Source organism: Tachyglossus aculeatus, chromosome 3 (assembly GCF_015852505.1).
Source record: "Tachyglossus aculeatus isolate mTacAcu1 chromosome 3, mTacAcu1.pri, whole genome shotgun sequence".
Lineage (NCBI taxonomy): Eukaryota > Metazoa > Chordata > Mammalia > Monotremata > Tachyglossidae > Tachyglossus > Tachyglossus aculeatus.
Window position 1 is genome coordinate 76,032,440 of NC_052068.1, and position 27,165 is coordinate 76,059,604.

The 27,165-nt window shown below is 41.0% G+C and overlaps 1 protein-coding gene across 1 annotated transcript in view; it reads right to left on the reverse strand.

Moving 5' to 3' along the window:
* Nucleotides 1–424: 424 nt before the first annotated feature.
* Nucleotides 425–27,165, reverse strand: part of TARS1 (threonyl-tRNA synthetase 1) — a 28,038-nt gene continuing 1,297 nt past the window's right edge. Inside the window, exons 2-19 of the mRNA XM_038743661.1 lie at nt 20,350–20,430; nt 17,007–17,197; nt 14,931–15,054; nt 14,197–14,318; nt 13,549–13,666; nt 12,563–12,627; nt 12,397–12,475; nt 10,935–11,081; nt 9,206–9,304; nt 8,358–8,524; nt 7,070–7,232; nt 6,838–6,975; nt 5,626–5,703; nt 4,983–5,083; nt 4,754–4,858; nt 3,575–3,647; nt 1,313–1,427; nt 425–834 (exon numbers count right to left, since the gene is read on the reverse strand). Coding sequence (XP_038599589.1) covers nt 686–834; nt 1,313–1,427; nt 3,575–3,647; nt 4,754–4,858; nt 4,983–5,083; nt 5,626–5,703; nt 6,838–6,975; nt 7,070–7,232; nt 8,358–8,524; nt 9,206–9,304; nt 10,935–11,081; nt 12,397–12,475; nt 12,563–12,627; nt 13,549–13,666; nt 14,197–14,318; nt 14,931–15,054; nt 17,007–17,197; nt 20,350–20,430 — 2,115 coding nt within the window. The 3' untranslated portion in view covers nt 425–685. The remainder of the gene's footprint in view (nt 835–1,312; nt 1,428–3,574; nt 3,648–4,753; nt 4,859–4,982; nt 5,084–5,625; nt 5,704–6,837; nt 6,976–7,069; nt 7,233–8,357; nt 8,525–9,205; nt 9,305–10,934; nt 11,082–12,396; nt 12,476–12,562; nt 12,628–13,548; nt 13,667–14,196; nt 14,319–14,930; nt 15,055–17,006; nt 17,198–20,349; nt 20,431–27,165) is intronic.

A 27,165-nucleotide genomic window follows, 5' to 3' on the forward strand; every position in this document is an offset into this window, starting at 1 on the left:
TGGAAAATTAGCTAATTCACGGCTATGGGCAGGCCAAGAATTTCAGAAGCAGATTCAAAAGCCACATCAGGCACTAGGCCCAGAAACTAGAGTTTCAAACACAAAATTTTTAATGTATTATAGGAGGGAGAGTCTTACTAGCGACACCAATTAATACAAGTTGCCATCAGAAATGCTATCAACCAGTTTAAATAATATCTGATTATGTTTCTCCAGAGACAAGTATACTCCTGTTTCCTATGTGTTTATGAAATGAAAATAGAATAAGGATTGTACACTTCCACTAAGGTGATTCTCTAAGTGCAACTAGTAGAGAGAGCTTTAGAGTTCCATAACACAGGCCTACTTCCCTGTATTATTCCCATCCTGATACATAGTTTTCAACACCAACGCAATGGAAAAGAAAATTCAATTTATTACTTCCTTCAAATCACAGATTCTCATGCTTTATTTTCTGTGATCAGATACAATGAACTGAACCAGTTTCAGATATGTCCAATTTAATTAAATGTTCCCATTATGTTTCAGCATTGTCTGAAACCGGTAAAAATTAGACACTTAGAGATGCCTCACATTACAAATTCAGGGCACTGTAAAGAAGCTGTTAGAAACCATTACTAATTTAACATTATGAAAAGGCTGCTGTGTGTTTTACACCAAGCCAACTAGAAGAAAAAAGCCTTGGTTAAAACTCTTCTTCTGCTTGTTTGCAGCGGGACTGTTTCAGCTGCTGTAACCTCTCGATGGTTTCTGAGATGGTGCGCTCTCCATGCACTTTATTATCTCTTGTGCGGATATTAACAGTTCCACTTGTTTTCTCTTTTTCACCAACCACTGGAACAGAAAGCCTTGTTAGCATGGACTTTGAACATACATGTAAAAACGTCACATTAACTAGCTGTAGATTTGGTTCTTTTTAGATCGACAACCAGCAAAAACCATGAAGTCAATGCTGCGATGCAGAAAAGTCCGGTTTAATTACTACACTTTGGCCTGTATATTTTTTTAAAAAAAATGCATTTATGTGAAGTCTCAAAAATCGCATTCAGGTTGTATTGTTTTGGTTCTAATTATAATTCAGATAATCAGTGTGCGCACAGCCTAAAAAACATTTCTTATTGTGTATTGAAACAGAGAGCACCTCAGTCCATAGCAACCAACCATGGAAGCTAAGAAAAAGTGTGGCTCATGTACGTTCGCCATCATTTTTGTCAAAATTATGTCAAGCTCCCCTCACCACTGCCACAGGAACCAAGCTGCAAGTATCAAAATCCTTCCTTACGGGACTTGGGTTTTTGTGTGAATTCTTTACCTAAGATAAAGTTATACTGTGCTAGTTGGGCATTTCGGATCTTCTTGTTCAGAGTGCATCCTGGATCCAGATCAATATCAGTCATCAGTTGAGCAGCGTGGAACTGTTGCCGGACCTACCCCCCCAAAAAAAAGAACAAATCCCGCACACTTGATAAATATTTATCATTGGTATATTTAGTTCCTGAGCTTTCAAATGTCGCCATCATAAAAGGAAGTTAGAATTGCATTTAATTTTCTTCTAGTCTCCTGCTAAAGGATAGTGTGATGCCCATACCTAATCATTCAAAAAGCAAATGCCAAAGCCAAAAGGCTTTGTCCAATCAAAATTGTAATTCTGTAGTTTTGCTTGCTGGATAGGTGTTTTATTTAGAAAATCCTTTCTAAGATAGAAATTCAGGCGGCAACTGATTTCACTAAACAAGATACCTTAAACAGCAGAGTACATACATATCCTTAGAAGTACAATACAATTTTTTCACAAACTTAATTTCCCAGAAAAACGTTGTTAAATGGAGGCTGATTCATTCCAATTGATAGATCCAAATCCTTTCACAGGCTACTCTTCCCTATGGAATATACTTAGGTAAGAGCCTTTAAAGAGTCAGAACATGATGGGTTTCTATTTATACCACCTCTGAAAAATTGTGTTTGTATCAAATCATTTTAGTAGCTTCCTTTTTCTAGAGGAATAACCTAACTTAATGGTTAGCAAAAACTGCTCAACATCAAATATCCATAGCAGAATGTCCTCAATATAATTTCTTAAATAACAATAATAATGATGGCATTTGTTAAGCACTTACTATGTACAAAGCACTGTTCTAAGCGCTGGGGGGGATACAAGGTGATCAAGTTGTCCCACGGGGGGCTCACAGTCTTAATCCCCATTTTACAGATGAGGTAACTGAGGCTCAGAGAAGTTAAGTGACTTGCCCAAGGTCACACGGCAGACATGTGGCGGAGCCGGGATTCAAACCCATGGCCTCTGACTCCCAAGGCCGTGCTCTTTCCACTGAGCCGTGCTGCTCTTAAATAATAATAATAATAATAATAATGTTGGCATTTGTTAAGCGCTTACTATGTGCAAAGCACTGTTCCAAGCGCTGGGGGGGATACAAAGTGATCAGGTTGTCCCATGTGGGGTTCACAGTCTTAATCCCCATTTTACAGATGAGGTAACTGAGGCTCAGAGAAGTTAAGTGACTTGCCCAAGGTCACACAGCAGACATGTGGGCGAGCCAGGATTCGAACCCATGACCTCTGACTCCAAAGCCCATGCTCTTTCCACTGAGCCACACTGCTTCTCTGATCACACTAAAGTATTCACAAATAGCACTGCTTGTGGCTGTTTTAAAAAATATAATGGGCAGCTAGACTCAAATCTCAGGGAATTTTGAGCAATCTTATTTAAGAAGCTCTAAAGGACCTGCAAGCATTAATTTGATCTGTGATAGGAACTTTTGCCCAAATTCACCAGCTCCCCTTGGAATTTTTTTCCCCTAATCTCCCAGGAATGCATTTCATTACTTAAACACCCTTCACTCTTGTAGTGTACCTGAACTAGAAAACACACGACCAGAAAATTAACTTTTGAAAATTAACTTTTTTTTATCTTAAGTACACGAGTTTGTCAATAACAATGGAATTAATGGTGAAATTAACAGCTCTAAATTCTGCTGTATAAATTGTGTACAAAACAGCATTCCGGTTACACTTGATCACAAATATACCACGGTATAAAAACAACCCTGTTTTTATAAAAAATAGTTTAGCAAAAGAAATACTTTGAAATTCCTAGAGAAAGTGCTCTGTAAATAACTTAGAGCCAAACACTTCTCATTTCCAATCCCGCCTCCTCCACTTGTCAGCTGTGTGACCTTGGGCAAGTCACAATTTCTCTGGGCCTCAGTTACCTCATCTGTAAAATGGGGATTAAGACTGAGAGCCCCTTGAGGGACAACCTGATCACTTTGTATTCCCCCCCAAGTAAAACAGTGCTTCGCACACAGTAAGCGCTTATCAAATGCCATCATCATTATTATTATTATTTCGATTTACAGTATTTTGCTTTTAAATGTTTTTGTCATCTAACGTTTTGAAAATCAAATGCTAAAAGAACTATACATTGTGGGAAAGCACTTTGTTGTGATTTTGGAGCGCCACCAGATTTTTAAGCAACACTGATGACTTATTACCTCAAAAGGTGCTGTGAAGTAAGATAAGTGATACTTCATGTTTCCAAGGTTATGATAAAGCTCACCTGTTGAGCATAGTCATCGCACATAGGTCCTACTGGCACCACCATCACTTGCCGTGGAGACAGCCAAAGGGGCCTGGGGAAAAAAGGGAAAACACTTTATATAGCTTTTGGTTATGCCCTTTAAAATGTTTTTCCCCTAATATGTGTGCCAAGCACTTGGATGGTGCTGGCCAAGGCCCTGGTCTTCTTGATACAAGCACAGAAACCTTGATCTTAATGAATATGTTACAATTTACTACTTAAGGATGATTGGATTACAGAAACTAAGCATGTGAGTACCCAAGGCGCTGAGGATTTTAAGGCTTACCATCAAGAAAAGCTACAAATGTAATGAAAGGGTTGAAAAGGCCTGCTATCAAATGGTTTAATCAATGAAGTCAGGTTCACAGGAAGCTTCATACCACCCGTATGGAAAGTTAAAACTGGGGGGGGGGATGTGCCTGGACCCTAAATTCGCCTTAATTTTCTTCCTTATTCAAAAAAAAAACCAATCACAGTATAGGTCAAAGATTTAGGAATTTTTTTCAATATTTCAAATTGGGTAGGAGGAACATGTCACTTCTCAGGAAGTAATATACTGCTTTGATTTTGTGAAACTGCTGGTGGCAAACTACAGTTTAAATACATAGGGATCGTTTCCCATCATTGGTAACCTGTAACAATGCAACATTATACTGGTCATTTATTTTAACTGAAATTAAACCTAAAATTGCATCTACATTTCATAAAATAAGCCATGAAGTTTGTGGGAATGGAACATTGGTCACTATGAAATAAAGGGGCAGGAGCAATGTCTTTTAAATGTATATAAAAATCACACCCTCAATTAGGGCTAGCCCAGGCAACACCTAGTAAAAAAGGATCACAAATATATTGGAACTCCATTCTATGAAAATTAGTCAGACAAAATGCTTGTTTAGGGTTGAATGTTGAGCAGGTATTTTTTTCAATTGTATTCACGTAGCCAGAAACGTAAACCGAGTGAGACTCGATGTCTGACTGAAGACGAAAAACGTGACTACCTTTCTCTGAGCATCTTCAAAGCAGAATCACTCGTGGTTTCCGCCCCATCCGAAACAGCCTCACCTTCAAATCAAACATCCCTTGGATCAACCAGTCCATTTATATCACGATATCTGATTTAAAAACACAAACTCACACACCATAGCTCCACTTTACCATTTGCCTCCGTAGTTTTCAGTCAGGATAGCAATCATCCGTTCCACTGACCCCAGGATGGCGCGATGAACAATTACTGGCCTTTTCTTGTCATCACCATCGTGGCTATAAAGATAAAGCATTTCTTGGTTTGGAGTACTTGACGGAAATCTTGTAGTACATCCAACGGGGCAAAAAGTATCACCCGCTTTGTGAGAAAAATATTTTAAAAAGGCATATGCCTACTTACCTTACAAAAGTAAGATTAAATCTGATTGGAAGTTGAAAGTCTAACTGGATTGTTGCACACTGGTGGTACCGGCCAATCGCATCCTTAATCTGAATGTCAATCTGGAAAAAAAAAAAGAGTTTTCTAAACATAAGCTGCAATCAAGGATCCTCCCCTCGGCGGCCCATTCCCTCCTCTAAGCAGCCCACGAATATCCAGCTCTTTCCCCGGTACGCTAGAGCCAACAATAGAGGGGTTGTGGTTCCTGCTCCCACATGTGGCTGCAGTCAAGCCTAGGACAACACAGTAATACAGGCAGAAGCCAGCAATTCCATGATGGGAGCGAGGACCATATTCCATACAAAGATTTTAGGGGGAAGAGGGGGAATGAAAAGAGATGTACCACGAGTTGGGGCTGTTGCAGTTGAAGAGACTAAAAAGCATCCAGAAAGTATTACTCCCTCCCCTGTTTCCTCCAATCAGCTATTTGGATATGGAAGAGGAGTGGACCCCATTTTATTTGCTGTGGACCAATCTACGGCACTTATTCACAAGTTTGCCATGAGAAACTCTTACCCCTAAAAGCCTGGCTACGAGAGCATAAAATGAGTCCTTTTTTTTTGTCATTCCCTCGCACATTTCAGCAACACTTCACAGTACTAACCTTGGGTCCATAGAAAGCTCCATCCCCCAGGTTTAATTCCCACTTCTCGCCAAATTCATTCAGGCTATTTTCCAGTTGCTAGAGGTAGAATATACACATTAAACACATTATACACATTATGTTGCCAACTTGTACTTCCCAAGCGCTTAGTACAGTGCTCTGCACACAGTAAGCGCTCAATAAATACGATTGATTGATTAAATGGGATTGTCTTGTCCTTTATGCTGTCGAATCGTCTCCAACCCACAGCAACACCATGGTTACCCGACTTCTATTCATTACCTTGCTTTATAACATTGTGCCCTTAAATACAACCATCACCCTTTCTTCATAGCTTGAACTGTGAATGACCTATCAATGTAGTAAGAATCAGTACACATCTAACTCTCCTGTAACTCAGGGATTATGCACTTGGTAAACACCGTGTTAAGAAAAACTTATGTTGCAGCATGTAACAGACACTACCTCATGCTGAATTGTACGTTCCAAGTGCTTAGTACACTGCTCTGCATACAGTAAGTGCTCAATACGATTGAATGAATGAACATCCACTGTCAGAAGAATGTTCTCTCAGTGCTTAGAACAGTGCTTTGCACATAGTAAGAGCTTAATAAATGCCATCATTATTATTATTGAGTCCCTAAAAGCATTCTATTCAGTGTGTAACGTGAAAATGCACACTAAAGAACTACTCAGTGTATTCAGAACTAGGAACGGGAGCAGTTTGACCTCATAGACCAGCACCTCCTCCCTTCTTGATTCGACCTTTTTAAAGAAGATGCGTCTCTCTCACACCCTGTAGGCCCTGTTGAGAGCTCACCTCCTCCAGGAGGCCTTCCCAGACTGAGCCCCTTCCTTCCTCTCCCCCTCGTCCCCCTCTCCATCCCCCCCATCTTACCTCCTTCCCTTCCCCACAGCACCTGTATATATGTATATGTTTGTACATATTTATTACTCTATTTTATTTGTACATATCTATTCTATTTATTTTATTTTGTTAGTATGTTTGGTTTTGTTCTCTGTCTCCCCCTTTTAGACTGTGAGCCCACTGCTGGGTAGGGACTGTCTGTATATGTTGCCAATTTGTACTTCCCAAGCGCTTAGTACAGTGCTCTGCACATAGTAAGCACTCAATAAATACGATTGATGATGATGATGACCCTGTACAGCTACAAATGTAATTCTGATAGGTTTCCTGAACACGCTACTTACCTTCTCAGCTTGATTCCACACTTCGATATCTCCAAGAAACTTTTCAGGACGAGTAGAAAGATTCAGTTTAAAGGAAAACCCGAACACACCATACACAGTTTTCAAGAAGTCCAGGCAGCTCTTTATCTCCTCTTCAATCTTTTAGAAAAGCGCAAGACATCGGTCACCCTCTTGGCATGACAGCCCTTGGGACTTCATGTCACAGTACTTAGTTCATCCTATGACAGAGTACCTGCTCCATTGTACAAAATATGTGGGCGTCATCTTGCTGGAATCGTCGCACTCTGGTAAGCCCGGTGAGAGCGCCTGACAGCTCGTTACGATGGAGCACGCCGAAGTCGGCTAGTCGCAGTGGCAGTTCCCGCCAAGATCTTGGGCGATGATCAAACATAAGGCTGAAGAAAGAATTACCAGGGAAACTTATCAAGACCAGGGCTATGGCAAAGGTGGTAAAGTACAGAGAGTTTTCCTCCAGTATGTTCTAACATTTACGAAGATCTACTACTACACACTCTTGGACCCACAATTAGGTAACTCGGAATAATAATAACAATGGCATTTGTTAAAGCGCTTACTATGTGCAAAGCACTGCTCTAAATGCTGGGGGGGATACAAGCTGATCAGGTTGTCCCACGTGGGGCTCACAGTCTTAATCCCCATTTTTACAGATGAGGTAACTGAGGCACAGAGAAGTGACTTGCCCAAAGTCACACAGCTGACAATTGGTGGAGCCGGGATTAGAACCCATGACCTCTGACTCCAAAGCCCATGCTCTTTCCACTGAGCCACGCTGCTTTTTATGATATATTCTAACTAGCCTCCCTTTCAAAGCATAGTCAGTACGATTAGAGAAGCCGCTTGCCTTGGTGGATAGAGCATGGGCCTGGGAACCAGAAGGACCTGGGTTCTAATCCCAAACCTACCACCTATCTGCTGTGTGACCTTGTGCAAGTCACTTGACTTCTTTGAGTTTCAGTTACCTCATCTGGAAAATAGGAATTAAGGAAGTGAACCCCATGTGGGACAGGGACTGTGTCCAACCTGATTAACTTGTATCTACCCCAGTGCTTAGAACAGTGTCTGCCATATAGTAAGTGCTAACAAGTACTATTACTATTACTACTAATAATAACTATAATAATAATAATAAAAATCTGAAATTTTCCCCAGTAGGAAGAAATAAAACCTAGTGCTAGCTTCTTCACAGAGAAGATGGCAAGTGTAGGGAATCTGTGACCACAGGATCGTGTGTGGTCTGAAAATATAAACAGGAGTTTGGGTAAGTAGATGGATGGAGGTGTTCGATAAGTTGCAGGAAGGAGAGGGACAGAAAAAAATTAGGAAAGTAAAGCTATAAATAAACAATCCCAGCAATTAGGATGGATGACAAAGAGAGAAACCATCATCTAGTTGCCCCAAACATCTTGTTGCCACTGTCGGAGACAGAACACCCGACTGAATGGCACTGCTGATCTTAACGTGTGAAAATAACTTGCTAGAAACTCAGGAGAGAGGAATACCAGTGTCCTGGGCAGTTCATGGGTTTCAGAGCAAAGATCTCCTTCTCCACTTCAAAGGAGAACATATTTTCACTGTAATGCTGCCAGTGTCCGGAGGTCAGCCAGAGTTTGCTGTTGTAGATATTCGGGGTGACAACTTCCTGGAACCCTCGTTTCCTGTATTCACTCTAAAAGACAGACAACCCCCCGGCCCAAACAAATATCAAGATAACAAAAATGATGGGCTAGATGTGCAGTTCTAAGATTAATCTCGTTTTAAAGATAAGAATTATGTACCAGTGCAAGCAATTAAGAGACCCGGGGGACAGAGAAGGTCTTTAATCAGCCCGTAAGCCTAACAAATGACAGAGCTGCAAGAACAATTACAGCTGCTAACCAAAAGGCCTGCACTCACATGGAAAGATTTCCACGTCGCAGCTATGGACCACGAGTGTGATCTTTCTTTAGACAACCCCCATTTTGATGAACAGCACTTTAAAATGTTGCTGCATTAAAATGAATTTTTGCCCTTGTTTTAGTTTTACACCTCCCCATTTACCCCAAAACAAGACTATCTTTATAATAAATTAAATTGCAATATAATTAATTTATTATAATTATAATAAATTAAACCATCAGGTTTGCGTTAAGATAGCAGGTAGCTATCTACATTGCCACGCTAGGGTTATTACAACAATCCCTGGGCTCTGGCTGCTTCCTCACACCGGCCCCCTCCCCTGTTTGGGCAGCGGCAGTTCAGTGGAGAATACGATCGGTAGTGACGCTACCTATGCCTCACCCAACCAATGCGCTTCCTAACCCACACTGTAAAAACACTGCTGACAAGTGGTTTGGGAAATACTCTTTACCCTAATGAATTCAATCAGCGTATTATAGATGTAGGCTCCTTTTGGCAGGAAAAAACAACTTCCAGGACTGAGTTCATGGAAGAAATACAGTTCTTGATCCTAAAAGAAAAACAGAATGTAAACTATTGTTATTTGTGCATAATTTCAGATTCTGATAATACCTATCATTTGAGTTGATACCCTGAAGCACAAGCATTCAGAAAACAGACTGACATTTCAGCCACATCTAATTTAACTCTAAGAAAGGATGAGTGTAGAGGTCTCGGATATAATAATTGTCAGACATAAAGGACAGCAGAGAACCTTTCAATTCCCTTCTATTTTGCAGACCATGAACAATATTTCAGACTATGACTTGACCCAATCGACTACCTATTAGCTGGTGAAAGACAAATCCTGCTGCAAGGCTGTTTACTCTTTGCAACTTTAAATCTTCTAATTTTAAGCAGGACCAGCAATCCAACAATCTCACATGAGATCACTACAAAGATCCACAAAGGGAAAAGGGCATGAGCCTAGAGCACCTAGGTTCTAATCCAGGCTTTGCCACTTGTCTGCTGTGTGACCTTGCATAAATCACAAATTCTCTGAGCTTCAGGTCCCTCATCTGTAAAATGCAGATTAAAACCTACTCCTTCCTACTTAGATTGTGATCCCTGTGTGGGGCAGGGACTGTGTCCAATCTGATTATCTTGCATCTACCCAGAATTTGGCAGGTCATAAAGGATTTTTTATTATTATTATTTACAACAATAACAATCCACATAGTCGGAATTCAGCTGCTGCCACACACGGCCAAGAACTCCTTTGGGGAAAGGGTAGGGGAGCACCTCTCTCCCCACCTTCTTGCAAGCCAGCCTGAAATCTCCCTGGGGATTCCCACTAGCTCCAAAGAGAAGGGGCCCAATCAAGAATTCCCCTCTTCTCATGCAGAAAACCAGCGTTTCCAAGATCAGTGCTTACATGCATGATAAACTGCAGAGACTGCAAGCGCTGTCATTTTTCCCCCCACGAAATCTATTTAAGAATATTGATTTCATATCGGTGAAGACTTCTGCAGCCACAGAGCCTGGGACAACAGCCTTGTATTGGACACCCTACAGTCCAATTTAAACTATGGTCACTGCCTGCTAGGTGCACACAATTTGAAACTTTAAATCCAACGCCCTCCACTGGCACTGAAACTTTCACTTCATACTGAAAAAGACACAATGGTATACTGCAAAACATTCTTTCCTGGCAGTAAGCACCCAATAACTCAGCTTTGAACAACAATAGGTTCCTAAATCGAAGCTTTCCCCAAATTCCAGTTTTACAGAATTCAGCAGTGGTGAGTTTCATCCCCTTTTAACTGCCAAGAAGTACTGTACTTTTGTTTTTTTTCTCTTTTTAATTTGATGCACCCCTCCCACCCACCCCCGCCCCCCAAAAAATACCTCTACAATTCAAAGCAAGTATGAGGGTGTGGGGATGTGGATCATAATCACAGCATTTATGCTTCATTATTTAAAAAAAAACTTAGGGAAATCCAATTAATAAATTCACTTTCATTTTAAGAAGTACTTACTATCAAAATAACATTAATGCATTGCTTATATTGATTTAGTTGGCCTAGTCAGAAAATGCACAGATGAAAAATCAAAACTTTCTCAGCAGAATGAAGATGCCCAATAATTAAAGTACCTCAATTTCGGAGACCCAGGACGGCTTACTGATTCAGGTAACTCACCCGTCCAATCTTCCTGTGATCTCTATTCTTGGCTTCCTCTTGAAACTTCTCCCACTCTTTCAACAGTTTTGGATCAGGGAATGAAATGCCATAAACCCTCTGAAGGGTTTCCATATCAGCTTTGCCTTCCCAATAGGTAGAAGAATTCTGACGCACACACAAAGGAACAACATTTACTAATTTTAATTTATAATCACATTCTCATAGCATTCCAGTAAACTTAGAGTTAATCCTTAACTCTGCCAATTGTCAGCTGTGTGACTTTGGGCAAGTCACAACTTCTCTGTGCCTCAGTTACCTCATCTGTAAAATGGGGATTAAGACTGTGATCCCCCTGTGGGACAACCTGATCACCTTGTAACCTCCCCAGCACTTAGAACAGTGCTTTGCACATAGTAAGCACTTAAAAATGCCATCACTATTATTATTAATACTGTTCTCATCACCATACCCTGATTTTTTATTTACTGTATAGTTATCCTTTCTGTCATTTATGTTCTTATTGTTTTCTCTTTTAAGTGCCTGTCGCCAATCCCCTTCCCCACTTTATTCTTAAATTAATAATGCCATCATTATTATTATTAATACTGTTCTCATCACCATACCCTGATTTTTTATTTATTGTATAGTTATCCTTTCTGTCATTTATGTTCTTATTGTTTTCTCTTTTAAGTGTCTGTCGCCAATGCCCTCCCCCACTTTATTCTTAAATTGCCAACTCCTTAAGGGCCAGGGACTCTGTCATTCTCTCCTGTATATTCTTCCCCAGGCTTTAATATAGTGCTTTGCACATAGTAAGTACTTAATAAATACCATTACTAACACTTCTACTGTTATTTTTAATAAATAAATTGAAGCACAGAAAACGACTGTTGATTAAAGGCAATGTCAAAATCGGAATTCCCAGTTTGGTCATGGTGCCATCCCGACTGCCACTAGAAAGAGTAACTGTGACTAATGTTACTAATAGTTGTGCTATCATAGTTACTATTATACGCTGACATTTCGCTCAGCTAAGTATGAAGCAGTCACAATAATGAAAAAGCAGGAACTACAAGGTACCTTTAGATAATCACCTCATTAGTCAAAGCCCCGTCTTATTTAATAGGCATAAATAACTTAGCAAGATGCTAAGTAAACCATGAGAAACCATCTTTAAAAAAGTGGATTTTGATGACCATGTGGGATACACTCCTGAATGCAGAAAATTTGATTATGCATTTAGATGCTATTGTGAGTTCAGAATATCACATACCAAAGGATGAAATAAAATCAACATTCCTACCAAAAGACCACCTCATATAAAAAGGAACCACTCAAGGGTGACAGGGGTGAATCAGTACGTACAAAATAGTCAAACATCACAAAAAACTGCAGGATATCTAAGATACTGAAAAAGGCTCAATCCCAGCATTTGTACCATAATGTTTCTCCTAATAGTCGAATCTCCAAGAGGCCATACCTTGTGGATTTTTAAAGTCTTTATCTTGCCTGTATGCCTGACATGAGGACCTCTGCACAGATCTATCAAGGGACCACATCTATGGGAGAAACAGAAATAAAAGCGACACTTAAAATGGATGGGTTTCCATTAGAATAAGGCAACCAGATATTTGCCACGTTCTTACCTATAGACAGTAGTAGTTGGAGTATTCACTTTTTCGTTCAAGATGCGGCATTTGAACTTATTGTACTAATAAAAACGACAATAGAGCCCATAGTCAATTTTTGTTATGTGAAATAGTGAATCCAATAAGATTTAAAAAAATGTAATGATGCTTATGAAACTTTCAGACTTTGGCAAACTTTGTTCATTAGAAATGTCTAAAAAACATGAAATATTTAACGACACTGTAGAGAAGTTAATGAAAAGTTGTTCAATACACAGGCGTTGTGTTCTTGAAGAAACTAGTGTTGTGGCAAAAACTGCAAGCTAGCAACTACTGATTCAGTGTGAACAAGTTGTGGGTAGATGGTTCAGAAACACCACCATGACCTTCACTTTCCAGAACAAACTCTTAAATTGTGGTTATGTTCACCACCAGTAGAATTCTTGCCACTCATCATTGTTTTAGCTAATACTGTAAGGCTGCAAAAAATACAAAGGAAAAAAAAAAGTAGGGTGGAAACCAGGAAGGGTAGCAGCAGCAGCATCACACCTGGACCTTTCCCATGGGCAAGGGTGCAATCTTTTTTCCTACAATGAATTCACTTCTACCAATGTGTGGATTATGTTATACTAGAACAGACTTCTACTGTAGAAAGAATGTCCCTTTTATTTTCCATCATGTTAAATAGAACTGTATAGTGAAAACATGTTTCAGCGTAACTAGATGTACCTTTACATATAACAAGCTATTTCTATGTATAACATATTCAAAGTGGCCTGTTATGAGTCCCAGAAATTTCCTTTTCCTTAGTCACTGTGAAGAACTGGAATTCCCAAGGGGGTAGGGGCTTGGCTATTTCCCAGTCCACAGATATACACCAGTGAATCACAGTACAGTAGAATCTCATTAAAAGTTTACACACGATGCCACGAAAATCACCAATGCAGCTGGTAAAATAAAATTAAATATCCTTATTCAGCTACTCCATAGTCAACCATACTTACCTTAAACATCTCAAGTAAAGTTTCTTTCTTGACTTCCAGTCTTTCAAATACCTGTTTCTCCTTCATGATTTTCTTACATAAGTTCTCCAAAACAGCAAAGTCATTGCTGGAAACACCTCTGAAAAAAGGTACACAAGTCTTTTAACTCCATTACTAAATCCATTTTCCACCCAAGAAATTGAAGGAGGACTCTTGAGGACAAGGAACAAGTCTACTAATTCTACTGTACCCTCCCAAGGACTTGGTATAGTGCACTGTACCCAGTAGGAATTCAATACTTGTTCCGTTGCTTGAGAAATATGCCCAGAGACAGAATCTTCCCTACTGTATTTAATTATGGTATTTGTTAATCATAATTATAATGATGGTATTTGTTAAGCACTTACTATGTACCAGGCATTGTACTGCATTTAATAAAAATGACGTTCCCCTTCATTTAGTGATATTTGTGTCACTGCACTGTAATACTTGGGAAACTTACTCTTACATTACAAATGTCACCCACTTTATACAAGAAAATAATTTAAACGAAGTGTTTAAAGTCTACCAATGGGTGAAGTAATGAAAATCATTTTGTACCGCTACAGTACACAAATGTAATTTTACATTTCCTCAACGAAAACAATCAGAACAATAAAAAAAGCTTACCCATTCTCAAGATACATGTCATAATAGAAACCATTTTCTATAGGCGGTCCGTAGCACAAACAACCACCGTAGACTCTCTCCATGGCTTCACCCATTATGTGTGCACTTGAATGCCAGTACACCTGATGATTTTAAGAAAAACATGAAAGTATGAGCCACTACAGGCTGCGGTGGGCATCAGAGCTCTCAAAATACATAAGGAATGATAACGTTCTACACTATCTTTGTTTGAAAAATTAAAAAATGGTCAGTATTTCAGTTATCCCAAACAAAGTTAGAAGCTGGATATTTGGCACCTAGTTTCCTACTTAGATCCTTTAATATGTAAATTAGTTTCAGGACAGAAATATAATATTTTGAATACTTAAACTGCTTTTTTTCCCCTCCAAGCACCTTTCCATCTATTATCTCATGTGATTCTCTCAACATGCTTGTGGTTCATAATGGGCAGGGAATGTGACTGTAATTCTGTTGCTCTCCCAAGTGCTTAATCCAGTGCTCTGCACATAGTAAGCCGTCAATAAACACCACTGGTGGATTGGATTGATTACATAAGAAACAGTCCTTAGTTAATATCAAATTAGAGCATACGAAGCTACAGTTTTTTTATGAATTTTAGAAACCAATTTACGTAACTGTACGAGCTAGAACACGAATAATAAACACTAAAAATGAATGAGAAAACACGGCGATCATGATTACAATAGAATCCTTGTAACTGAGCAAAAACTTACTGCCTGAGCATCTTCATTATCGAATTTGAGCAGCTCTAAGGAGCAGTCTCCTTCCAAAGGGCGATCCAGGTCCCACACGACTTTATTCACCTTAGCGATAACCGTGTTATCAGCCAGGCCTTGGCTACAAAATTGCAAAATTAACAGCCCACGTCGGTTACTCCCTACTGAGAACTGAGAAAACTGAGATACTTCAAAAATACATACTTGTGGAAATACTGCAAGAAATGGGAAAAATTTAGTTTATCAAAACATAATATTCCAATGAGATTATAAAATTTCCCATTTAAAAGGTGTCACATTTCCTAAATGACCTGCAAGAGTTCATTTATTGACTTAATCATTTCCCCCAAAGCATGATCATTTAGACTACAGCCCAAATCCATTAGTCTGACAATTTTATTGGGGTTAAACTCTAATAATTTTCAAATTTCGATTTAGCAGTTCAACTTCAAAGAAGTTTAACAAGGGAATTTTCTTACTATCCAAAAATTAGATTTATTCAGAATAGCGATTATACATGCCATAAATGTGGTAATTTAATCATTTTCTAAACTTCAATGAGAACAGAATGCAACGAAGCTAATAAAAGTTAACCTTTATTGATTTTAGACGATCAGCCAGAATACTGACTAAGGGAATCAAAGTCACTAAATATATGTTGGGGTGCCCATGAATACCACTGCAATTGGAAACATGTATGGAAGACTGTCTTGCATATAGCAGTGATGTTCTAGTTGAGGGTTTCTGGACATATTCTGTATATATGTATATATGTTTGTACATATTTATTACTCTATTTATTTTACTTGTACATAGCTAATCTATTTATTTTATTTTGTTAGTATATTTGGTTTTGTTCTCTGTCTCCCCCTTTTAGACTGTGAGCCCACTGTTGGGTAGGGACTGTCTCTATATGTTGCCAATTTGTACTTCCCAAGCGGTTAGTACAGTGCTCTGCACATAGTAAGCGCTCAATAAATACAATTGATGATGATGATGATGATATTCCATGGTCAGTCAAATGGCAGCACTGTTCTGCTCTAAATCCTGAGGGAGGAGAGGGAGAGAAAGAAAAGAGAGAGAGAGAGAGAGAGAGAGAAAAGAGAGAGAGAGAGAGAACACGAACACACACAAACAGCATGGCCTAGTGGATAGAGCACGGGCCTAGTGGCCAGAAAGACCTGGGTTCTAATTCCGACCCTGCCACTTGTCTGCTGTATGACCTTGGGCAAGTCACTTCATTGTGCCTCAGTTCCCTCATCAGTAAAATGGGGATTAAGGCTGTGAGCCCTACGTGGGACGAGGACTGTGTCCGACCCAATTATCCTGTATCTATCCCAGAGCTTAGAACAGCACTTAGTAAGCACTTAAATACCATTATTACTATTATTATTGCATGACTGCACATATGTACAGAAAAGGAGGTGGAGGTAAGATATATAAACCGAAGTTTTATTACTTTCTAGGATTAAGATGGAGGTAAGGATTCAGGCCTCCCGATTTAGGTGGGATACGCCCTCTAATTTCAGAGTCTCTCCTGTCCCCACTGATCTTACCAAATTTAAACAGGGTAACTTGGGGGAATTCCCAAGAATTCAGGGTTTCTCCTGTTCCTATTTATCAAGACTGATTAGGGAATGAGTAATAGGTTGGCTGCGATGGGGAAGTCAGGGAGAGAAGGTAAGGGAGACTGCAGATGCCTGAGCAGTCGTAATAAAGAGAAGATGGATCACTGGCTTGGGTGGCAGCAAGAACCTCGTCCTTACCCACCTCAGGCTTTCTTCAATTAACTCCATTAGGGACGGATAAATCTCCCTACACAAAATGACTTTTTTTTTTAAATAAAAAGACAACATCCTGGTTTGGGGAGTATAAATATCCTATTTCTTTCATTGTGGAGACCAATATTGGAGACCGTTCCTTATTTGAAGTTATATTACTTTAATCACACCAGCCTAAAAAAAAGCACTATGCTTTGATTTTTTTAATCCCCAAATAACATAACGGAAGAAACTATCACAAAAAGGAGTCACAGCCTGCAAAAGTTTAGAAAGAGGTTAACATGGCTCATACCTAATCCCACAAGCAATTTGGTATGGTGTGGTCTTCCAGGATTCAGCATCAACTTGTTTGCCATCAGGTAAAGTGACTTTGATAGCTTTGCCATCTTTTGCAGCTTTTTCAGCCAGGAGGGAGTCGTGTTCTGCTTTAAGTTTATTATACATCTCAAGACGCTCATTGATATATTCAGGCCAGGGATTCAACTGTAAAACCATAAAGGAGGAAAAAAGAATGTAAACATGTTTTTACCTTTTAAAAGGGGGTAAGGGAAGTAGGAGAAAAATGAGATGACCTTTGCAAGTATCCTGTTGAGGAACGAAAACACTTTCTAAAAAGAAACTGTTGTAAGAGAAGGGCAGCAAATGATTACATATTGGGGACTTGGCTGCAGACTTCTAGCACTGAAGAAATGTTCATTTGAAAAGAAGTAAAACAGGTTTTTCCATCCTACCTCGTCCTTGTAAAGGAGATGGAAAGAAAAAGTCAATGTACATGGCTCTTCATAACCCTTCACCTCCCAGGTGACACTACTAACCAACAACACCTGTTATGAAAATTTACTGACTTTCAATAACGAGCAAAATTATTTATCCAATGACCCATCATTCATTTCTTTCTAGGCACATTTCCAACAATAATCATCAATGGTATTTATTTTCAATTAGTCACCTTATTTACTGAAAGCACTGTATTAAGTGCTTGGGAGACTGCAACCTAAGAGTTAGTTGATATGCTCCCTGCCCATAAGGAGCTTAGGGTCTGATGGGGTGGGAGATATTGATGGTATTTATTAGGCACTTATGTGCCAAGTGCTATGCTAAATCCTGGGGACTACACATGATAATCAGATTGTCTACAGCCCCTGCACCATTTGGGGCTCAGTTCTAAGCGGGAGGGAGAACAAATAGTTTTAACCCCATTTTACAAATGAGGAAACTGGGATATAAAGTAAACAACTTGTCCAACGTCAAACGACAGGCAAGTAGCAGAGCCAGGATGAGAATCCGGGACTCCTGACCAGTACTATGCTCCTTCTACTGCTTAGTAAACAGACAAGGCTGCCTCCAACTTGTTTCAAATTCAAGAAGCTATTGATTTATCCAATAATGGTACTCAAATTATTGCCTAAATTTCAAATAATTTGTTCATGACTATTCTACACTAAGCACCGTTCTGTCTTTCAATCAATTGTGTTTACTGAGTGGTCACTTTGTGCAGAGCACTGGGAGAGTACAATTTAACAGAGTTGGTAGACAAGTGCCCTGTCCCCCCAAGGAGTTTACAGTCTAGAAGGGAGAGACCGTCATTAAATATGAATATGAATGTACGTGCTGTGGGGCTGAAGGTGGGATGAATAAAGAAAGGGTACACATCCAAGTACATTGTAACACAGAGGAGAGAGGGGAATAGGGGAAAATAAGGACTTAATAGGGGAAGGCCTCTTGGAGGCGATGTGATTTCAATAAGGCTCTCTACCTATGTACAACTATTAAAATTCAGAGTAATGTGAGCAATAGTAAAACTTGCTACATTCAGTGAGCCCAGTCCTTCTAATGAGCCTAAAGTTATTCCCTGTTAATAAATGAAGACCTTTGGTGTCAACACATGATACCTCCATTGTGTACACACTGCAGTAACGCATTCAACAGTTGCAAAGCCTCCAACATTTTACCAGCAAGTAACTTTAAACACTGAGATTTCTATTCACAAGTATACTTAAAAGTTCCTTAAGTTTCAGCCCTATGAATTATACGAATGCCTGTATAATTTTTAAAATGAAAGACAATCTGGCCAAGCACTGTGTTCTTGAAAGTGTTTCCATAATTCTACTTTGCGAGTGTTATTCTTAATTTAATGTGAGACGCAGCATGGCTCTTGAGAAGCAGTGTTGCACAGTGGACAGAGTTCGGGCCTGGGAGTAAGGAGGAGCTGGGTTCTAATCCCGACTCTGCCACATGCCTTCTGTGTGACCTTGGGCAGTCACTTTTCAGGGCCTCAGTTACCTTCTCTGTAAAATGGGCATTAAGACTGTGAGCCCCATATGGGACAGGGACTGGGTTCAACCTAATTAACCTGTATCTACCCCAGTGTTTAGAACAGTGCTTGGCACGTAGTAAGCACTTAACAAGTACCATAATCATTATTATCCCATATTCCACCTATTTTTCTAGGTGAAATAAAATTGGCATCTGTGATCCCTCCTCAAATCCTAAAGGCAGGGGCCCATAGCAATGCAGGAGTGATTTCATCACCTGCATCACCCTCCTCCTTTCAGTCAAGTGAAGTACTATACAATTAGCTTCTATGGCCATAACTTCATAAAACAAATGTGACCCACGTCCCACACTTCAAAGGAATAGACTTTTTTTAAAAACTGCTGTTTTGTAAGATTTGAACAGAGCTTCAAGTAAAATGATGCAAATGACCCAACCAACTGGTGAAGCAATGTCCCCTGATGAATTCCTGTCCCCTAGGACAGGACTCCCTACCTTCAAACCCCTCCTAAGATCACATCTCGTTATGAGCAAGGAAGGTGTGTGCTAATTCTCCTGTACAGTACTCTGCACATAATAATAAGCATGTAATACCACTGATTGAATGACCTCTTCCAAGACGCCTTCCCAGACTAAGTCCTTTATTCCTCTATTTGCTCCTGTGTCAATTATGCATTTGGCTATGTAGCCCTTAAGCATTCTGATATTCATTCCAATCACACAATACTTCAAAACATTATTACAGTCTATTTCCCCTATCCCTATTTTAATAGATTTCTCCCCCTGTAGTCCCGTGGGCACAGAGCGCATCTACCAACTCCGTTGCATTGTACTTTCCTAAGAGTTTAGTATACTGCTCTGCACACAAGCACTCAATAAACACCACTGATTGATTGATACCCAATTTATCCCACATCCACGTTTACTAATCTCCACACCTCACTCTTTTTGCATTCCCTCAACTCTTTTCCCTAAAGAACACCCCCTTCTTTTCAACATATTTGCTCTAATGACTCATATTCAGAACCCTCTGATTCTTAGACCTAATGATGGGAAACAGGATTAGATGAGCTCAGAAAATGGCAAACTGTGGTAGAATAGGGCTCTGAAAGCCCAGATGGCTTCCTACTTATCTCCTCTGTGCCTCAATTTCCTCATCTTTATCATGCATGAGGATAAGATACTTGTCCTCCCTAATAGACTGTGAGCCACATGAGGGACAAGGACTGTGTCCAATCTGATTATCTTGTGTGATGATGATAACTGTATTTGTATTTTATATCTACCCCAGTGCTTAGTACAGTTCTCGACAGAGTAAGCGCTTAGCAAATATCACATGTGAAGTAATCTTTTCCATTTACCTCTGCAAGACCTCCATCCCCGGCTCCTTCTTTAGTCTTCTTTTTGCCTCCATCCTTTCGTTTTTCTTCACCAGTACCTATCTGTAATAGAAAACAAACAATTCATTTTCATTTGACATGAAGCCATCACAATTGCCAGTATAAACTGCCAACTTTAGTCTGAACAAAAATATTTTTACAGAAGCAAATACGGACTCAAGACAAACTTGATAAAAGGTTAGAACACCCCGGCAAGAACAGCAGAAAATTTTAGTAAACTAGTTTTCTGACAAGTCCTACATGTTACACTTCCCAAGTGCTTAGTACAGTGCTCTGCACAGAGTAAGCGCTCAGTAAATACAATTGAATGAATGAGCAGCGGTCAGTTCCAGCCAACTTTTCTTGTATCACTTCCATATTTTATTAAGTGTTGGACCAAACAGAATAAAGTCCAATTCATCATAACAGAAACTAGAAGGGAACTAAAGCTAATTGGAATATTATTTCTCTCCCCAAAATAAACACACACTTTGGCCAGAAAATTTTTGAGTTTATTTACAAATCAGTAACACCTTAAAGGATATACTAGGTCAGGGAAAAATGGTACTGCTTTTTCTTTTTCCTCCTTTCTCATTTCTTTGAGGAGCTTTGATCCTTGAAGGTCTGCTGCTTTCTCCATAGCAATGTGCCATTCTGGTTGATCCTCTGAAACTGTGTCCTAGTTTTCATTTGGAATGCATAATTGTTCTTTGAAAATATGGGAGTGGCAAATCTGAGGAGGCTGTGTCAACTCTCTGGACTACTCATATGGCCCAAGAGCAAACACTGCTTTCATTTTAGTACCTGCCATACTCCTAACACTGAAGAACATACTCTGGCTGCTCAAAGCAGACACCAAAAAATGCCTAAACCTATTATTTTCGCACTCACCAAAGTTCAACGCTAGCCGGCCAGCAAGACTAGCACTTATGACCACATTAGCCCTACTTTTTTATTTAGTGATTCATACTGTTGTTAGAACCGGTTGTACCTTTGTTCTTCTTACCTGTGCTCTGGATAATGATGGCATTTGTTAAGTGCTTACTATGGGTCAAGCACTGTTCTAAGCACTAGGGGAGATACAAGCTAATCAAGTTGGACACGGTCCCCATCCGACATGGGGCTCCCGGTCTTAATCCCCATTTTCCAGATGAGGTAACTGAAGCAAAGAGAAGTTACGTGACTTGTCCAAGGTGACTCAGCAGACAAGTGGTGGAGTTAAATTAGAACCCAGGTCCTTCTGATTCCCAGGCCTGTGCTCTATCCATTAGGCCACGCTGCTTGTCTCCAGAGGGTAAGCTTCTCCCGCTAGACTCCTTGTGGTAAGGGCACCTGTCTACCAACTCTGTTGTACTGTACTTCTCCAGAGTGCTTATAAGAGTGCCCTGCATGTAGCAAGAGCTCAAATACCACCGACGGCAATTATGAACCATAAATAATGTGTGCCTGCCTATTTCCACCACTAGATTATAAACTCCTTGAGGATAGTAATCATGTCGGCTACTTTGCTATTATCCCACATGTAGCGTTCTTCATATAGAAGGCAATCAATAAACGAAACTGTTCAACACTGTTGCAGGCCACTTTATCCAAAATCAAGATAATCAAGATATATCAAAATCAAGATAGGTAGGTGGGCATCAACTAGTCTGACTGGCAGTCTCCCAGCATGACCACATCTCAACCATGAGGGGCAACGAGTTTCTATTCCACATCTCTAGGAAAAGGAGACTTTGCCCCTTCCCTTGGCCATTTACCCTCCCCTGCATGTATCAGCCCTCACTATCATAAAGTTCTTCTAACAGATTATCTACAGTCCCTTTTGGGAAATTTAGAATTATTTCCTCGGTGGAGGCCAGCTGGCCAACACTCTCCATATTATAACCTTCACCCCTGAATGATTTTTATTTCTCAAGTGTAAAGGAGGCAGCCTGGCCCAGTAGAAAGAATATGAGCTTAGGCATCACTTGCTCTGCCAACTGCCTGGTGGTTGACCCTGGATAAGTCACTTACCTTCCTTGAGCTCTAGTTTCCTTTTTTGTGAAATGGGAATAAAACTATCCTCCTTCCTGGACTGTGAAACTCAGGCTCTGGCTGAGTTGATTAATCTATTTCTACGCTAGTGCCCATCATAACAGGTGCTTAAGAAATGCCACCATTATTATTTATTAAGACAAAATACTGACATTCTTATTCTCCTCAATCAATCAATCATTTATTGAGCGCTGTGTGCAGAGCACTGTACTAAGCGCTTGGGAAGTACAAGTTGGCAACATATAGAGACAGTCCCTACCCAACAGCGGGCTCACAGTCTAGAAGGGGGAGACAGAGAACAAAACCAAACATATTAACAAAATAAAATAAATAGGATATGTACAAGCAAAAGAAATAGAGTAATAAATATGTACAAACAGATATACAGGTATATATCCCAATCCTATCCTGTGCCTTCATTCATTTGACCGTATTTGAGTGCTCACTGTATGCACAGCACTGTACTAAGCGCTAAGGAGAATACACTATAACAATAAGCAGACATATTTGCTGCCCACAACGAGCTTACCTTCATTCATTCAATCGTATTTATTGAGCGCTTACTGTGTGCAAAGCACTGTACTGAGCACTTGGGAAGAACAGTCTAGACTAGGGGCCAGGCATTTATATAAACTACAGATATGTGCATAAGTGCTGTGGGGCTGGGAGGTGGGGAGATTAAAGGAAGCAAGTCAAGGGGAGTGGGAGAAGAGGAACGGAGGGCTTAATCAGGGAAGATTTCTTGCAGATGTGCCTTCAATAAGGCTTTAAAGCCGGGGGAGAGTAATTTTCTAGCGGGTTTGAGGAAGATTCCACTCCAGGGCCCTGAGTGCGACTCCTCCATTCATTCATATTTACTGAGCGCTTACTGTGTGCAGAGCACTGTACTAAGCGCTTGGGAATGTACAATATAACAAACAGTGACATTCCATGCCCACAACAAGCTCAGAGTCTAAAGGCGGGGAGACAGACATCAACAGAAATAAATAAAATTACAACTACGTACGTAAGTGCTTTGGGGCTGGGAGAGGGAAAGAAAAGGGAGAAATAAAATGACAGATAAGTGCATAAGTGCTTTGGGGCTGGGAGGGGGGAAGAGTGAAGGAATAAATTTGCAAAGGGAAGCAGCCCAGGAGTCAGGTCATGGGTTCTAATCCCGACCTCTATTTATTTATTTTATTTTGTTAGTATGTTTGGTTTTGTTCTCTGTCTCCCCCTTTTAGACTGTGAGCCCACTGTTGGGTAGGGACTGTCTCTATATGTTGCCAACTTGTACTTCCCAAGCGCTTACTACAGTGCTCTGCACACAGAAAGCGCTCAATAAATACGATTGATTGACTTCGCCACTTGTCTGCTGTGTGGCCTTGGGCATGTCAATTCACTCTCTGTGCCTCAGTTACCTCATCTGGAAAACGGGGATTAAGACTGTGAGCCCCTTGTGGGACGGAGACTGTGTCCAACCAGATCTGCATGTATCCACCCCAGCGCTCAGTACAGTGCCTGGCACAGAGCAAGCACTTAACAAATATCATTATTATTATACTTTATAAAATTACAGATATGCACATAAGTGCATAAGGCTGGGAGGGGGGAAGAGCAAAGGGAGCAAGTCAGGACACACAGAAGGGAGTGGGGGAGTCGGGGACGTGCCCTTTTAGACTGTGAGCCCACTGTTGGGTAGGGACCGTCTCTATATGTTGCCAATTTGTACTTCCCAAGCGCTTAGTACAGTGCTCTGCACATAGTAAGCGCTCAATAAATACGATTGATGATGATGAGGAAAACTGGGGCTTAGTCCGGGAAGGCCTCTTGGTGATCTGCCTTCAATAAGGCTTTGACTGTCTCTATCTGTGGCCGAATTGTACTTTCCAAGCGCTTAGTACAGTGCTCTACACACAGTAAACGCTCAATAGACTGAATGAATGACTGTCTCTGTTGCCCAACTGTACTTTCCAAGCACTCAGTCCAGTGCTCTGCACGCAGTAAGCGCTCAATAAATACGATTGAATGAATTAATTAATGAAAGAGTGGCCCTTCACTGGGCCTGAGGCCTCGCCCGGAAGTCCAATCCTTCCCCTGCCTTGCCCACTCCCCCCTCCCTGGACAGTGATGATAATAATAATAATAATGTTGGTATTTGTTAAGCTTTTATTTACAAGGTGATCAGGTTGTCATTCATTCATGCATTCATTCAATCGTATTTATTGTGCACACAGTAAGCGCACAATAAATACGATCGAATGAATGAATGACAACCTGATCACCTTGTAAATTCCCCAGCGCTTAGCACAGTGCTTTGCACATAGTAAGTGCTTAGTAAATGTCATTATTATTATTATTATTAAGCGCTTCCTATGTGCCAAGCACTGCTCCAAGCGCTGGGGGGATACAAGGTAATCAAGGCTGTCCCACGTGGGGCTCAGAGTCTTCATCCCCATTCTACAGATGAGGGAACTGAAGCCCAGAAAAGTTAAGTGACTTGCCCAAAGTCACACAGCTGGCAAGTGGTGGAGCCGGGATTTATAATAATAATGGCATTTATTAAGCACTTACTATGTGCAAAGCACTGTTCTAATCGCTGGGGGGGATACAAGGTGATCAGGTTGTCCCACAGGGGGGGCTCACAGTCTTCATCCCCATTTTACAGATGAGGGAACTGAGGCGCAGTGAAGTGACTGGCCCAAAGTCACACAGCTGATACTAATAATGGCATGTATTGAGACTGTTCTAAGCGCTGGGGGGAGGTTGTCCCACGGGGAGGGCTCACAGTCTTCATCCCCATTTTACAGATGAGGGAACTGAGGCGCAGAGAAGTGAAGTGACTGGCCCAAAGTCACACAGCTGATAATAATAATAATAATGGCATGCATTGAGCGCTTACTATGTGCCAAGCACTGTTCTAAGCGCTGGGGAGGTTACAAGGTGATCAGGTTGTCCCACAGGGGGATCAGAGTCTTAATCCCATTTTACAGATGAGGGAACTGAGGCCCAGGGAAGCGAAGTGACTTGTCCAAAGTCACATAGCTTATAATAATAATCATAATAATGGCATTATTAAGCGCTTACTATGTGCAAAGCACTGCTCTAAGCACTGGGGAGGTTACAAGGTGATCAGGTTGTACCACAGGGGGATCACAGTCAATTCCATTTTACAGATGAGGGAAACTGAGGCCCAGAGAAGCGAAGTGACTTGCCCAAAGTCACACAGCTGATAGTAATAATCATAATAATGGCATTTATTAAGCACTTACTATGTGCAAAGCACTGTTCTTAGCGCTGGGGGGAGGTTGTCCCACGGGGGGCTCACAGTCTTCATCCCCATTTTACAGATGAGGGAACTGAGGCCCAGAAAAGTGACTGGCCCAAAGTCACACAGCTGATAATAATAATCATAATAATGGCATTTATTAAGCGCTTACTATGTGCAAAGCACTGTTCTAAGCGCTGGGGGGAGGTTGTCCCACGGGAGGCTCACAGTCTTCCTCGCCATTTTCCAGATGAGGGAACTGAGGCGCAGAGAAGTGAAGTGACTTGCCCAAAGTCACACAGCTAATAATTAATAATAATAAAGGCATTTATTAAGCCCTTACTATGTGCAAAGCACTGTTCTAAGCGCTGGGGGGGAGGTTGTCCCACGGGGGGCTCACAGTCTTCATCCCCATTTTACAGATGAGGGAACTGAGGCGCAGAGAAGTGACTGGCCCAAGGTCACACAGCTGATAATAATAACGACATGCACTGAGCGCTTACTATGTGCCAAGCACTGTTCTAAGCGCTGGGGAGGTTACAAGGTGATCAGGTTTTCCCACAGTCTTAATCCCCATTGTACAGATGAGGTAACTGAGGCACAGAGAAGCTAAGTGACTTGCCCAAAGTCACACAACTGATAATAATAATCATAATAATGGCATTTCTTAAGCGCTTACTATGTGCGAAACAATCAATCAATCAATCGTATTTATTGAGCGCTTACTATGTGCAGAGCACTGTACTAAGCGCTTGGGAAGTACAAATTGGCATCACATAGAGACAGTCCCTACCCAACAGTGGGCTCACAGTCTAAAAGGGGGAGACAGAGAACAGAACCAAACATACCAACAAAATAAAATAAGTAGGATAGAAATGTACAAGTAAAATAAATAAATAAATAAATAAATAGAGTAATAAATATGTACAACCATATATACATATATACAGGTGCTGTGGGGAAGGGAAGGAGGTAAGACGGGGGGATGGAGAGGGGGACGAGGGGAGAGGAAAGAAGGGGCTCAGTCTGGGAAGGCCTCCTGGAGGAGGTGAGCTCTCAGCAGGGCCTTGAAGGGAGGAAGAGAGCTAGCTTGGCGGAGGGGCAGAGGGAGGGCATTCCAGGCCCGGGGGATGACGTGGGCCGGGGGTCGATGGCGGGACAGGCGAGAACGAGGTACGGTGAGGAGGAGGAGCGGAGGGTGCGGGCTGGGCAGTAGAAGGAGAGAAGGGAGGTGAGGTAGGAGGGGGCCAGGTGATGGAGAGCCTTGAAGCCCAGGGTGAGGAGTTTCTGCTTGATGCGCAGATTGATCGGTAGCCATTGGAGGTTTTTGAGGAGGGGAGTAATATGTCCAGAGCGTTTCTGGACAAAGATAATCCGGGCAGCAGCATGAAGTATGGATTGAAGTGGAGAGAGACACGAGGATGGGAGATCAGAGAGAAGGCTAGTGCAGTAGTCCAGACGGGATAGGATGAGAGCTTGAATGAGCAGGGTAGCAGTTTGGATGGAGAGGAAAGGGC